This window comes from Cricetulus griseus (genome assembly GCF_003668045.3).
Source record: "Cricetulus griseus strain 17A/GY chromosome 1 unlocalized genomic scaffold, alternate assembly CriGri-PICRH-1.0 chr1_1, whole genome shotgun sequence".
In the NCBI taxonomy this organism is placed as follows: domain Eukaryota; kingdom Metazoa; phylum Chordata; class Mammalia; order Rodentia; family Cricetidae; genus Cricetulus; species Cricetulus griseus.
The window spans coordinates 164,790,029-164,805,130 of NW_023276807.1; the positions used below are offsets into that span (position 1 = coordinate 164,790,029).

Consider the following 15,102-nt stretch of genomic DNA (forward strand, 5'->3'; position numbering starts at 1 on the left):
GACACAGAGTCCAGTCTAGGTTTACTTATGTTTAGGAAGGGTGGTATTTGAATATATTTATCTGCTCACATTCTCTCCATGGGTAGCTTCCCCTCATTCCTAGGAATATAAACCCCACATGAAGGAGGGAAGGGTGTCTCAAAGCACAGTTGACACACCTCCATCACATGAATGAGTTCATATGTGTGATTTGCTTTTTCAGTTTAGTAAAGAGTCCACTTCTGGGGGAGGGCTTTCTGGGGCTGTCAGTGTCTTTCCAGGAGTAAGCTGAGCACACCAGTGTCACCCAGATGAGGAGCAAGGGCAGTATTGCTGGTGTGTGAATCTTCACTGGGACTCTAAAATGACCATCCCTAGGGCTCTTTGCATGATTCATACACAGAAAATATTGTTGTTAATAATCTCCTAATTAATGTGTCCTTAGGGCATGCATGGACTTGGCTCTTTCATATTAATTTTAATGTTTGATTTGAAATTGCACTGGTTCTCCCAAAGAAGATTTTAAATCAGGCAGTGATTATTATTATTATTATTATTATTATTATTATTATTATTATTATTATTATTGTACTTTTTCTCATCAGTTATTTCTCTCAAGTAGTTCATTCTTATGCAGGAGGTAGATCATACCACAGGGATCCAGAGAAGGTGGGTCCACTCTATTCCAGAGCTCCAGATGAGGTGTCTGTTCTACTGACAATCTTTACCCTCCTTTGCATGATCAGTTCCACAACAGAAAACTAGCATTTCCACACGGGATTACATAACTTGTGGGAGTGTCTACGTGCTTTATCTCTTTGCATGGCTTGTTGCCAAGTGTATGTGTTTCTTGTGACAAAGATGAAATCCTCACTGAAATGTCAGAGGTCTTTATTTTTTCTTTTTGCTCTATTTTCTCACTGACTTACTTATTCTCAGTGTTCTGAACCTCTCTCCCCTCAGTGTGGTGAGACAGACTAAGGTTGGAGAGGAGGAAGCAGAGGGTTTCTTTCCCAAATTCTTTTCAGCAATTATCCACACTGAGTAGTATTGTATAAGAGACTGAGCCCACATGACTCTGAGATCCCTCAGCTGTGAAAAAATAGACTTCACTGTTGACTAGCTTGGTCACCTTTTGACAAGTTCTTTGGTAAGGCATCCATAAAACAGCAGTGGAGGTGGCTCCTGCCTCCTGGGTACTGTGATGTTAGATAAGAGGATGTAGATAAATACCTGGTAAAATGCCTGGCATAGAAAGTATGCTACTTTTTCACATTATAAGTCTTTAAGTTATCAGAAAATGAAGACTCGTGACAAGTGTGAGGAAAGGGGAAGATCACTGACACTTGTGGACAAGCAAAGGTTTTATGGAGAATGATCAGGACACAGGATCACTTCCATTCTTTCTTGAACAAGTTATTGAATCTCTCTGAGCTAATTCCCTACACATGAATAGGGGATGTAGTAGTTGTTCTACATAATCTTCTGAAAATGAAAGAATATATGTCAATGACTTAGTATATGATATGTAATAAATTAAGTTTCTATGCACAATTTTATTTTAACATAAAGACAAGACTTTGTGCTCAAGGAACTCAAAATAACACATGTACAAGGTAGACCAGTTCTCCCTTTAGCATCTCCTGAATCAGTCAGGAAAGATGTTCTGAGAACTTGAAGACATGAGTTCATTCTATCATTGAATAAAATTCCACCCCGAAAGTGTGGTTTACCATTGTCATGCACATGGAGTTGAATGGGAACAGCTTTCCATGAGTTTCTCTTGGATTTTGAGAGAAAGCTTCTGTTGTACGTTTATCAAGATGTATCTAATGTCCAGAGTAGAGCCTCAGACACAATGTTTACTCTTAAATATTGATGCTTCATGTTTAAGTGACCTAGTAGCGCCTTGAAGGGCCATTTTCTGAATCTTGACAGGATGACATGAAAGTATCAAACTCAACATTTGTTAAGAAATGAGAAAAAGAGGCCATATTCTTTACTCATGAGTAGTTCCAAACCTTGTTTTGAAAGCATTAGAGTATCTCTAAAGGGATCACACCAATAGGTTACAAGTTTGCTTTGTTGCATCTTATAGAAAATGTGGGGTTGATGGTTTAATGGCCTTTTGAACAAATGGAGATTTGTTTTTCTCATATTAAATACTACCAGGAGGAAGGTGCTGCCAGGTTAGTTTCAATATTTCACCCCCAGCTTCTCAGTTACTCATTATTGGCCCTGTGCCCAATAATTGTAGTCTAGTGGTCAGAGCTGACTCTTACAAAGACTGGTATGATATCAGGCTTCAAGATAGAAATGGTGTTCCATTGACAGCAGTAATTAAAAAGTGATGTAAACAGGTAAAGCAATAAATTTAACCCATGAGGCAAAGGATATCCACAATGAAAACTATAAAACAATGATAGCACCTGTTCATGGATTCAAAGAATTAAGATGAAAATGTCCATGCTGCCAAAGTGATCCACAGATTCAATGCCTCCCATTCAGTTTCTTCACAGAACTAAAAAGAGGCCAATTCTAACATTTATATAGAACTGCCACAAGCCACAGCAAAAGTTTGTATCTTAAACAAAGGAAATGGTTTAAGATACCCAACTTCAGAATAAGCCCATAGTAATCAAAAGAGACAGTATTGGCTAGCAAAACTGGATGTTCAAGTAGGCAGAAGTACCAGATCTTTCTGTCTTACCAGCTACAAAATGATCACAGATTGAATTGAAAACTTAAGTGTGGTACTCTACATAGTGAGACTATAAGAAGAAAATGTAGGGAAACACTTAAGGACATGGGAATGGAAATATTTTTTTTTTGTTTAAGATGTTTAAAGCACAGAGAACAAAACCAGGAGATAGAAAAGTGTAGTTGCATCAAACTATAAAGATTTTTATGTAGAAAAGAAACAATAAAGTAAGAAGACAAGAGTGCAAAATGGGAGAAAACGTTGGCAAACTCCTCAGTTGAAAAGGGGATACACACATACACATGCTCAGAAAACTGAATTGCAAAGTAAGTAACTAGATTTTTAATAGGATATACACATATAAAGACAGCCCTAAAAGGACTAAATTACCAATAGATACATGTAAAAAGGCTCAATATCATTAATCATGGAAAATTCAAAGCAAAACCATAATCACTTCACTCCAGTAAGAACATTTGTATCAAATATCTAGAAAAGTGCTGACCAAAATGGAAGTGTAGCCCTTGCATAGGTTAGTATGGATGTTATGATAATTCAGGAGTTTCTCAAAAAGTTAAAAATAAAACCACCATATGGTGTGTGTGTGTGTGTGTGTGTGTGTGTGTTGTGTGTATCCAACAGAAGTTAGAATATTGAAAAACAATAGCATGCCCGTGTTTATCGTAGTTCCTTATACCATAGTGAAACCACCAGTGTCCATCAATTAGTTAATAAGAAAAATGTGGTACATGCAGAAAGGAATACTGTTTAGCCATAAAACGTGAAATCCTACTCTTTGCAAAAAGATGAATGGAACTGGAAATAATTATGTTAAGTCAAACAAGACAACACAGGAAGTCTAATATTATATGATATTATTTGTGTATAGAATCCAAAACTGTTGATGTCTTAGAAGTCAACAGTACAATAGTGGATACCAGAAGCTGAAAAGACTGGAAAAGAGCAAACAATGGAGAAGCTAATGAACCATATTGAGTTATAACTGGATAGGAGCAAGATGTATAGTATGCTGTTGAGTGTAGGTGACAGTCACTTAGAAAAAAAAAAAAAAACAGAATCAGACAGGTGGTGGTGGTGTGTAGGGAGAATCCCCACCAAACAGGCATGGTCACTGCTACAGGTAGGTGGGGATTCTCCCTACAATGGTGCACGCCTTAATCCTAGTACTAGAGATGCAGAGGCAGGCTGACCTGAGAGTTCGAGGCCAGCCTGGTCTACAGAATGAGTTTCAGCTCAGGCACAGTTACACAGAGAAACCCTGGCTTAATAAGTAAGTAAATAAGTAAATAAAGAAATAAATAAATAGACAGACAGGAAGAAAAGAAGAAGAAAAACACAGAAGAAAGGAAAAACCCAGAATAAAGGATTTAATGTTCTCATTCTAAAAGAATGACAAGTGTTTGAGAGAATGCATACATTTTACCTAAATATTCAATAGTGTGTGCATGTTTTTAAACATCACACAGTACCCTGTAAATATGTATACTTTTACATTTCTGGATTATTCTAATACTATTTTTTTTAAATCCAGTGATGACATTAAAGTTTAAAGGGTAAACCCAACCCTCATTCTCCACTCCATTAGTTATTATTGGTAATTCTTGATCCCATGAGAGTTGTAATTCATTGTTTCTTGTGGTCAACATCAGTTATCACTGCTACCCAATGTGTGTTATCTTCCTTTCCGTAGCTGTGTCGGATTCTTCTCCACTTCAAACTCATTAGAAAAGGCAAAAGAAGGAATGAATTGATTGACAAGTCTAGCTAGAACTCTTCTCATAAAGAAAAACCATATATCCACGGGAGCTTCTCACCTCTTCCCAGGCTGTGCAATAGGATGTGGCCACCTTGCTCACAGGAAATGGGAGAAGTATTTGTTTCCTGTCTTCTAATGTAGAAATGCCAAGAGCAAACAGGAGTGTGAATGGTTGCTGAATTATTGAACAGTGCTTGCCACACCATTATCCAGGAACTGCTTGCTCTGAACTCAACAAATGAAGCTGCGTCACCCTGTCATCGGCTGCCATGCCCACTGCCCCTGAAAATGCCACTTCCTAATTCTGTTTTCCTAAAATCAGTATGTGAACTCCGTTTATGCTAGATGTGGTACAAGGTATAGAACTGTTTTATGTGTTGCTACGATTTCCACTCAAGTTAATGCTCTCTTTAAGAGTAAGATGATTTTATTGCTTGCAATGTGATGATTCTGCATTATGAGTCCATAAATAAATATATTATATAACAGAAGGGAGCAGAGCCCATCTGTTGTTGTTACCAAATTCCTGACTTAATGGCTGCTGAATTTTACCACACTCTTCTTGGGACTTACACAATTTTAATAGATAGCATTGATTTTTCTTCCCCTTTCATGAAACTCAGATGTGTTTCCAGTTTCCTTTTTCATCTAAGCATAGAATACCCCAGGAAGGGGTGGCGGAGGGAAACCCCGTTCGCTGTATGTGGTGAATTTGGTTATATACCAATGCGAAATAGCAAAATCAGATATGTAAGACCATTCCAACTTGTTCCCTTTTCGAGTTTGAAAAGGAGACAGCAATGAATGAGAAGAAAATAAGAATCTCATTTTTACCGTGATCTCTTATTTTTCCAGGTATCTTTGGACAGAAACTGGAAGACACCGTCCGATACGAGAAAAGGTATGGGAACCGGCTGGCGCCCATGCTGGTGGAGCAGTGTGTGGACTTCATCAGACAGCGGGGGCTGAAGGAAGAGGGCCTCTTCCGGCTGCCTGGCCAGGCCAACCTTGTCAAGGAGCTTCAGGATGCATTCGATTGTGGAGAGAAGCCCTCCTTTGACAGGTATATGGGACAGGTCACGGCCTGACTGAGCATCCCTCAAGAGACGTTCAGATTGGGCAAAGGGATACCATGGCTGAGTGTCCAATGACTGACGTGGTAGATATGCAGAGAGTAGAGTATTAAATTTGACGGCACGGTTCTAGATTAATTTTACCAAGTAACAAAGGAAACTGTGGCACTTTCAGTGTTGTTCCCTGCTGTTCACTTTGCCTCATTTTAAGGCATTATTACTTGCTTGACCCCTGTGCTAGAATTAAACTATATTAACCTTTTGTATTGGAAAGATAAATTTGTTGTCTTTTAAATTTCTTTTTCTTTCAGTTAAGGAATTTTTAAATTTATGTTAAAATATTTATTTTTCATTTTACATACCAACCCCAGTTCCCCTTCCCTCCTCTTCCACCTCCACTTCCCTCCCCTCCAACCCCTCATCCATTCCTCAGAGGCCATTAGGCCTTCACCTTCTTTGGAGAGTCAATGAAGTCTGGCATACCAATTTGAGGCAGGACCAAGCCCCTCCTCCCTGTATCAAAGCTGAGCAAGGTATCCTACCACAGGAAAAGGGCTCCTAATAGCCAGTTCATGTACCTGGGATAGGTTCTTGTGCCACTGTCAGGGTCCCCTGCAATAGATCAAGCCATATGACTGTCACCCACATTCACAGGGCCTGATTCAGTCCCATTGCTGGATCTTGAGGTAGATTGATTCCCAGTTTTGTGAGACACTGCCATACTGACTTTCAGAGTGGCTATAAAAGTTTAAAAAGTGACTGGTAGATATAGAAATGTTGGTAATGTAATTTCAATAATAATAATATTATATTTAAGAATGTTTAGCTTGCCAGTGTTGGTGTTGCACGCCTTTAATCCTTGTACTGACAGCATGTATTGTATATAAACTCTAATATCAACAACAGCACACTTTGGCATAGTCCTCCTAGAACAATTAAAATTACTAAGGTCTTTAAATCAATAATTTTTTAAAGATTTATTTTTAATTATGTATATGCATATGTGTCTGTGTAAGAGAATATACACATGTGAGTTTGGGTACATGTGATGTTCAAAAGAGCTTGTAAGATCCCCTGTAGCTGGAGGTACAGGTAGTTATGAGCCATCCATATTGGGTGCTGGAAACCAAAGTCTAGTGCTCTGCAAAAGCAGGATATGCTCTTAATAATAATAATAATAATAATAAAAACACAGAGACTGTTACTGGGGTTCAAACTTCAAGCTGAAGGTCAAAAAAGCAAAGCAGCAGGCCACTAGCTCTTACCTCTACCTCAGACTGAAAGGGTGATCCAGCTAGCTCCACGAAACCTCAGACTGCAGTCCTATACTGCTGCCTCTTCTCAACGAGGCTGGAGACTTCATGAGACCCTTTGGTTTATTTGCTTTTGTTTTTTCGTTTGTTTTTTCTCTTTTTTTTTCCCTAGTGCTGGGATTAAAGGCATGGGATCCCAAATACTGAGATCACCTTGTGTGAGCTGTTTCTCTTTAGGACTGGATCAATTTCATGTAATTCAGTGTGGCCTTGAACTAACAGAGATCCATCTGCCTGTCTCCTGAGTCCTGGGATTAAAGGTGTGTGCCACCACTCACTGGCTCTATGCCTAGCTAGTATGGCTGCTGGGATTAAAGGTGTGTATCACCATTACTTGGCCTTATGGCTTATGGATAACTTTGCTTTCTGTACCCTTAGGCAAACTTTAATAAATCATAAATAATATATCACTACACCTTTAAACAGTTTTATTCCAAGAAGTAAAATATATATGTGCAGAAAACCTTAAATACAACATTGTTTATTATTGATTTTTATAATAGTAAATCTATTTCCCCCAGCAGATGATTAATGGAATAACAGGGAAGCGAGTATATGCTTGTACACAGACTTGTGTTTGAAAACCTTTCTTGTAATGTATTCAGTGAATAAGAGAATGTGATGAAAGCTGCAGAAACTCATCGTGCACTAGTCAAGGTTCTCTAAAGGAAGAGAATTAATATAATGAATATATGTTAAGGAGATTTATTAGTCTGCCTTACAGGATGAGGTCTGAGTTTTCAACAATGGCTGTATCACACTGGAGAAACTGAGAATATTGTAGTTGTTCAGTCCTTGAGGCTGGATGTCTCAGGAGTTCCTGGAGGGTTCCTGGAGAGTGGCTGTATTCAGTCCACACTGGAATCTGAAGAAGTTGCTTCTAAGATCAGTGAAGGAAGGTTGAAGCAACCAGTAGATGGGTGTACTGAAAAGACTGAAGGCAAGCAGGCAAAAAGCAAACTTCCTTCTTTAATCTCACTTTACCTGGACTTCCACCAGAAGTCACTCAGATTTAGGTGTGGTTCTTCCTGCTTCAGACAATCTGATGGAGAAGAGCCCTCACAGGAAAGTAAGCAGCATGGGTTTTAGTTGTTTCCAGATTGAGTCAAGTTGACAATCAAGATTTACCATTTATGTGGGATATTAAATTAAAATTAATATTAAAAAACTGAATGGATCAATACCTTTCCCTGTGTGCTTTAATCATGATTGCTTTTAACAGAGTCAATAGGATTTAGTTTTCACCTTGACCAGTCAAGATATATATGCTAAAAACTAGAAAGAAATTCTGGGAAGTTATTCTTCACCAATAATCTCTGCTCATTAAAACTCTACTGTGAAGATCTGACATTTGATTTTTAAAGTAGCTTTTCTAATTCTAATTTTTAAAACATTTAATATTTTGATACCATGAAATGTTATAAAATTTTAATTTAAATATTATTAAAGTTACATTTAACTCATTATACTTTGTACAAGATTTAGAAAGTAGAAGAATATAAGGGGATAGGTATTTCAAAACTCAATAACCCAGGAATCTCTTGGTACAGATAGCATACAACTTCAGTAAACACCTAGACGTATAAGTAGGGATCTGCAGGATTTAGATACACACAGTATTGGAATCCTGGTTTTTGAAACTTTGCTCTACAACATGGCATTGTGAGCACTGCTTTGTAAATGTAAAGCATGAGGCTTTACGTTTCTGTGGTTGTGACGCATCCCTGTAACCTCTTTGAGGAATGAATTTGGTGAGCGAAGACCCTCTCACTGACCTGAAAGAATCTGTATTTGAGGAGTTGCTCTCAGCAGTTAAAACAGCAAACAAACAAATAGCTGTCATAGTTTCCAAGCATTCTTGTTTTCATCTTGCTCCTTAGGAATGACAACAAGCCAATACATCACATTTTGTATTAAACTCCCCTACCACTTAAAAGCAAAGAAAATAAGGGAGGTGTAAAATCAAATTAGAACCCTATTGTTTGCAAAGCTCCAGATGGTGACAGCTGTCAGGGTGTGTTTTGGAAGTGCTGGGAGACACAGGGTCGAGAGTTTGGCAGTGTGGGGGTCATTGTCCTACCATTAACTGATTAGCAGTGACACAGTTGCAAACTTGCAACACTTCTTAAGGCAGGGCAAAGGCTGTATGCAGCTGAGGTCATCATACATTCTGTCCAAGGGTCCCACAACGGCAGCTACTGTGCTGGGTACTCCAGCCACCTACCCATATACTCCTTCATGATTCCTCCATGCTCCCTTCTATCCTCCCCCATTCATTCTTATTTTTATAAAAATGTTTTGGCAAAAAAAAAACACAACAGACTATATCTTAGCAGAGAATTTTCTTATTCTGAAAATTAGAAGACAGAGCAGAGAGAGAAATTCAAAACCAAATGCCCTGGAGATCAATAGAGAGCTCTTGGCTTTATTGATCTGAGTTATAACATGTGATCTTCAAAGTGGAGAGCACAGCATATGGGAAAGCAGCTCCCAGACATCGTTTTGCATGACAGTAACTTGCAAGGACACCTTTAGATTCACTCGCCCCATATAAACATTAGGAGGTGCCTAGTAGGCTGTGCTTTAAATAAATCCTCAGGTGATTTTCTTCTTAGCGTATAGTCCTAAAACCATAACCCGGTAAGGGGTAGCTAGAACCCAGGCTGCAGCAGTGTAAGAGTGTACGGTGATGTCTTTGCTCACAAGCAGCATAGTGACATGCCTCAGTTTGTTTAGAAGTCAGGGAAAATAGCATCATCAGGAACTAGGTCTTTAGTTTCTGACTAGGTCTTTAGTTTCTGTGTGGAATTCAGTGGTGACACTTGTGTAGGTGTGCAGTGACAGACTTTAACTAGGTGCAAGTTCCACTGCCAAAGACAGTACCATTTTTGACAGGTAGTAAAAAAATACACTTAAAAAAGACAAACTTTTACAAATAGGTGTTTGGTGTGGTCTGGGTCAGCGTGTTCCCTAGAACAGGCTTCTCTGCCTCTTGATGAACTGAAGCAGAGCCGAGCTCAGCTCCATCAGGACATTTTAGAGCCACTTGCTGCTTAACGTTGCTGCTGGACGCCTTCAGCCCCATTTGTGTCCTTGCCTGATATCTGATGGATGCAACATTATTATTTCTTAATTTCGAGGGAATTTTAGGTTCTTTTTGTTGTGCCTCTTGCAGATAACTTCACAATACCTGTAATGCCATCCTGTGTGGCTGCATTAGAAGCTCATTGTGTTGGGTTAAGTCGAGGGATTGATTATATTGCATTCTGCACACAGTATCCAGACTCAAAAAATTCCCTTGTCTAATTTTGAGGCTTAACCTTTACAAGGTTTTGTCTGTGTAGGATTTAACTTGTAATTATAGTGGCATTTGAGTGTGTGTGTGTGTGTGTGTGTGTGTGTGTGTGTGTGTGTGTATTAGGAAAGAAAAACTGGAGTTAGAGGCTGAGAAATAAGGGATTCCTGTAGGATCTCATATCTCTGTTTGGATGGTTAAGGGTTCCATATTGTGCATAGACTATACACAGTGCAAGAAATTTACACTAAGTCTAGAGAGTGTTCTGAAAAAACACATTCCTACCACATCAGCTAGAATGTACAGAGAAGGTTGTGAAGCAGAAAATAAGGAGGTATGGTGAAGAATAAGTGTTGGTGTCCTCCAGTGAGGGATGGAAGCCCACAGAGGACAAAGGGATCAGTGTGACTGATCTCAGCTCTTTCTAGCCATCAGCATGAGGCAGTGTGTGCACACACATCCAGTGAGTGAAGGACCGCAGGATGAATGGAAGGCAACCCATGAGAACATATAAAAAGTTCAGTCACAGAAAACCTCAGGAAAGGCTCCTTTAAGTACTTCAAAGTGCAGTGAGATCAGATTGAGAAGTGAAGCCCACACAGGACATGGAGAAACGAGACTCATGTGCCAATCACTCCAGGAAACTGTTACACAGCTTCTCTGGCCCTGACAGCTTTTTTGCCGGGGTCTTCACCATCTCTGTCTACTTTCTTGCCATCCATGGGTATAGTGGCTATCACTGACTATCATAATTTCTACATGCAGTTTACCACTGAGGAACTCAGGCCCGTCTAATGACACATGGACAGGGAGTTTGATACTCCCACCAAACAGCTTGACTCTGAGGTAGTTCAGCTCTGAGTGATTAATCAGGAAGACTTTCTGTCTGTGTGGTGTCCTGTTTGGGGACTACAGGAGTCAGACAGTCACAGAACCCCCTCACTGCCCTGCAGTGATGGTTACCTGTGTACAGGTGTCACCGTTGTTGGTCACATGTGGGGTTTTATCCTCTGTTGTATATAGATTTTCCTGTGACAAATCATATCAATTCACTTTGGGGAATACTGAGATATATATATATATATAGCAAGGCATAATTGCTGCATAATTGACAAATGGTACTGGTATTTAATTGGGTGCAGATATTAAAGTCAATGTCAATTAGAAGAAGCAGTAGATTTCTACTGAGAGGGTTGAGGCTGGAGAATCAGTATGGGGCAGTTTTTGTTTTTTGTTTTGGTTTGATTTGGTTTTTTAATTTTTTATTTATTTGTTTATTTTTGAGATAGAGAGTTTTCTGAAAAGCCACCAGACTTCCTGCTGCTATAGCCTTGTAGTAGCAACCCCAGTTTACTGAGAGACCCAGGAGGTAAATCAAAGCAAAGCATGCTGGAACCTGTCTACAAGTGACTGTGTTCTTCTCAGTGGCAGAAGAGAAGTCCAAACCAAGACTGCTCGAAACTTCAAAAGCCTCTGGTTCTACAAAGTACCTGAGGTCTAATAGGGCCACAAAACAGTCGTACACTTTAAGATTTAGGCTTTAAACAAAAACAAAAGTTTAATAACCTGTCACCAACTGAATGAAGGGCAAATATACTTGGTCATTTTTGTCTTAATCATTTCTGTATAATTAGTGTGCATGTGTGCTATAATGCTAGACAATTAATTGTAATCTTACTAAGAGAAGGAATCAAATAACAGTCCTGCTATGTTCCACCCCTTTGCTTTCACTCAGCTCAAATATTTCAACCCCTGGAACATTCACGGCTCTTCTACTACATGTTCTGCTGGTGGAACCATCTTGCAGTCTTTAATGTCTCAGGCCGCCTCCTGTATCTCACTTTGCACTTACGCCACCTACTGTTCAAACATTGTCAATGACGCTACTTAACAAAAAGCTGAAAGACTGTATTTAAAATTATTCTTCCCAGCTCCATTAACTTACCTGTGTATTTCACAATTTCATGTTTCTTAACAGCTGAGAAAGTATTCAATTGTGTAAACACACCAAATTTTTCCTCGTTCATTCATCTTCTGGTCATCTAGGCCATTTCCATTTCCAGGCTATTGTGAGTAGAGCAGCAATGGACATGGATGAGCAGCTATCTCTGCAGTAGGATGCAGAGTCCCTTGTGTATATGCTCAAGACGGGTATAGCGGGATCATGTAGCAGATCTATTTCCAGATTTGTGAAGACACTCCACACTGATTTCTGTAGTGGCTGTGCCAGTTTGCACTCCCACTGATGGTGAATAAGTAATTCTTTCCTTGGTGTCCTCACCAGCATTTGTGGCCAGTTATTATCTTAGCCATTCAGGTTGGGGTATCGGCTGTGTCTGTTGGACTGCATATGATGAGCAGGATAGAATAATGCCTTTTCCTTAAACCCTGAAGTCTTTGACATAACACAATATGAAGTAGGTGTGCAGTAAATATAGAATAAAATCAACTGAGAGCCTGGCGGCACATTGTCCTACTTTGTATGGTTTTTGTAGAGACTCTACACACATGTCATCTTTGGAATAAAAGCATGTTCACCAGGCAGGACATCCTAGTGCCTATGAGCCATCTTCCCCAACAGAGACCTCTGGGGGGTAGCCCACAGCCTGAGAGTGGCCTGTGTCCTATCTCCCCCAGCAGAATCCTCCTTGGGTTAGCTCCCTTGTACTCCCACAGCCTGAGAGTGATGTGCAAGCTCTGACTTCCTCCAGATCTCTGATGGTTTGCTTCCATTCTTCCTGTATGGCAGGGATTAGCTTCCAATTGCTTCCTTCTTCTCTCCTTCCACTATATAAATGCATATATAAACATTGCATTGTTATATTGCATACTACATCGCATTGATATCTATGCCAAGCACCAGTCTTGTCTTCACTATCAACTGTCTTTATAGATTAACAAAAAATGGGAGACGCAAACACAAAAGTGTGAGTCAATTCAACCTTCTTGCAGATTATCCTGCCAATCTGGGTATTCTGCCAAAGACAAATTATGAAAGTTATATGAAGGTTCATATTAAATGTTCACAGCATTGTCTTTCTCGGGTTATAAGAACTCATGAGTATTTTATACTAGACAAGGAATTAGCAAAATCGGTCATGTTCAAAACAAGCTGTGCTTAAACTGTTAGTGCATGCTAAGTTTCAGATATCAGAAATGACTTGTTTGTGTCTTCCTGAAAATAATTTTAATCTTTTGAAGATGAAGTGAGAAATCAGAAATAATATATGCATTCATACTTGTACAAACTTGACAGAGGTTTTTGTAAATTGTCTTATTTTCCTTATAACCTGATATATTCTTATTATTTCCCAAAGTTGATGTTTTTGTTTTTTGTTAGCTATACATGCTACAAAAATGCTTGACCTTTTAAATGTTCTGAAACCAGACTGGAGACTTGGTATCCTTTAGAGTCCCTCTACTGCCACCCGTAGTGGCATCTACTGGACATTATGACAACCTGTGCTCCCTGAAACCTGGACCAGTTGATTCAACTGCAGACTTGGACACCATTTTCTTAGAAATACATTTGGTAAAAAATAAATAGAAATATGTAAATTCATGCCAAAGGATGTCTCCAAACTTCTGTCTCTGCAGCAACACAGACGTCCACACCGTGGCATCCCTGCTGAAACTATATCTCCGAGAACTCCCAGAGCCGGTCATTCCTTATGCAAAGTATGAAGATTTTTTGTCCTGTGCCACGCTGCTCAGCAAGGAGGAGGAAGCAGTAAGTTGATGCCGCTTCTGCATAAACACATATTCATGATATCTGTGATGGTTTTTGTTGTTGTTGTTCAATTTATGATCCTTTCCCTAATTTAAAAAAAAAAAAAAACCCTCTCCTTGAACCCTGTCCCAGGGTGTCTTTCTGTCTTGTGCTGCTTTTCTTAAATTACAACACTGACATCTACTTATCATAAACTCTTCCACATGAGAAGTGGTGGGTCCCTGAGGTCGAATGATGTGTTTTCTATGACTCATGATACTATCTTCTCATCTATTGTTTTATTATTTTTGCATTTTCTTTGGAGAACTATCTAGTTAGACTGCACTATGTTTTACTTGAGTGTCAGGCATCCTAATCCCTAAAGGGCTTGGTTCCAGGATTCCCCGAGGATATCTAAGCCTGTGATATTTGTGTCTTTTACATAAAAAGTGTATTATTTGTATAACCTATGCACAAATTCCTGTATATTTTAAATCACTTCTAGATATGTCTAAAAGCTAATATAAAACAGTGGTTCTACAAATAGTAATTTTAGGGCTCTTTAGGAAAAGTCTTCCCATGTTTAGTACAGAAGTAACTTTTTCTAATAGTTTTAATCTACAATTGGTTGAATCTTCAGGTATGGAAAGCCATCATTTGTCCATTTTTTTTTTTTTTGGTTTTTCGAGACAGGGTTTCTCTGTGTAGCTTTGGAGGCTGTCCTGGCACTCTCTCTGGAGACCAGGCTGGCCTCGAACTCACAGAGATCTGCCTGCCTCTGCCTCCTGAGTGCTGGGATTATAGGCATGCACCACCAATGCCCAGCTCATTTGTCTATTATTGTTGAACTGTAAATACAGTTTATATATAAATCATATTCGTATATGATTTGAAAATAGTTCTCCTATTCCATGTGTTAACTCTTCACTTTCAAGATGTTTTAGTTCATCAAAAACTTTGTATCAGAAGGTTTTTTTTTAACAGTTTCTATGAAATGTAATTTATCCATGTTTATTGCTCCTACTTTTTGTTTCATGGCCCAGAAGCTTTTGTTTAATGGAAAATTGTAAAGATTTTAGTTCTACATGCTCTTTGGAGGCTGTTACTTCAGCTCTCATGAGGAGTCCATTCTTGTCTGCGGCTGGAGGAAGGGTCAACTTTACTCTTCCTCACATAGACATTCAATGGTCTCAAGACTGTTGAAAAGTGTGTCCTTTTCACCAGTGGCAGTCTTGATATTCATGACCTGAACTGC

The 15,102-nt window shown here is 39.1% G+C and overlaps 1 protein-coding gene across 8 annotated transcripts in view; it reads left to right on the plus strand.

Annotated features, from left to right (window-relative positions):
- Window positions 1-15,102, plus strand: part of Arhgap24 (Rho GTPase activating protein 24) — a 363,589-nt gene that overhangs the window by 333,283 nt on the left and 15,204 nt on the right. For all 8 annotated transcript variants that reach the window (XM_027388508.2, XM_027388510.2, XM_035452655.1 and 5 more), the window contains 2 exons: window positions 5,313-5,520; window positions 13,736-13,868. In XM_027388508.2, the coding sequence (XP_027244309.1) occupies window positions 5,313-5,520; window positions 13,736-13,868 (341 nt within the window). The remainder of the gene's footprint in view (window positions 1-5,312; window positions 5,521-13,735; window positions 13,869-15,102) is intronic.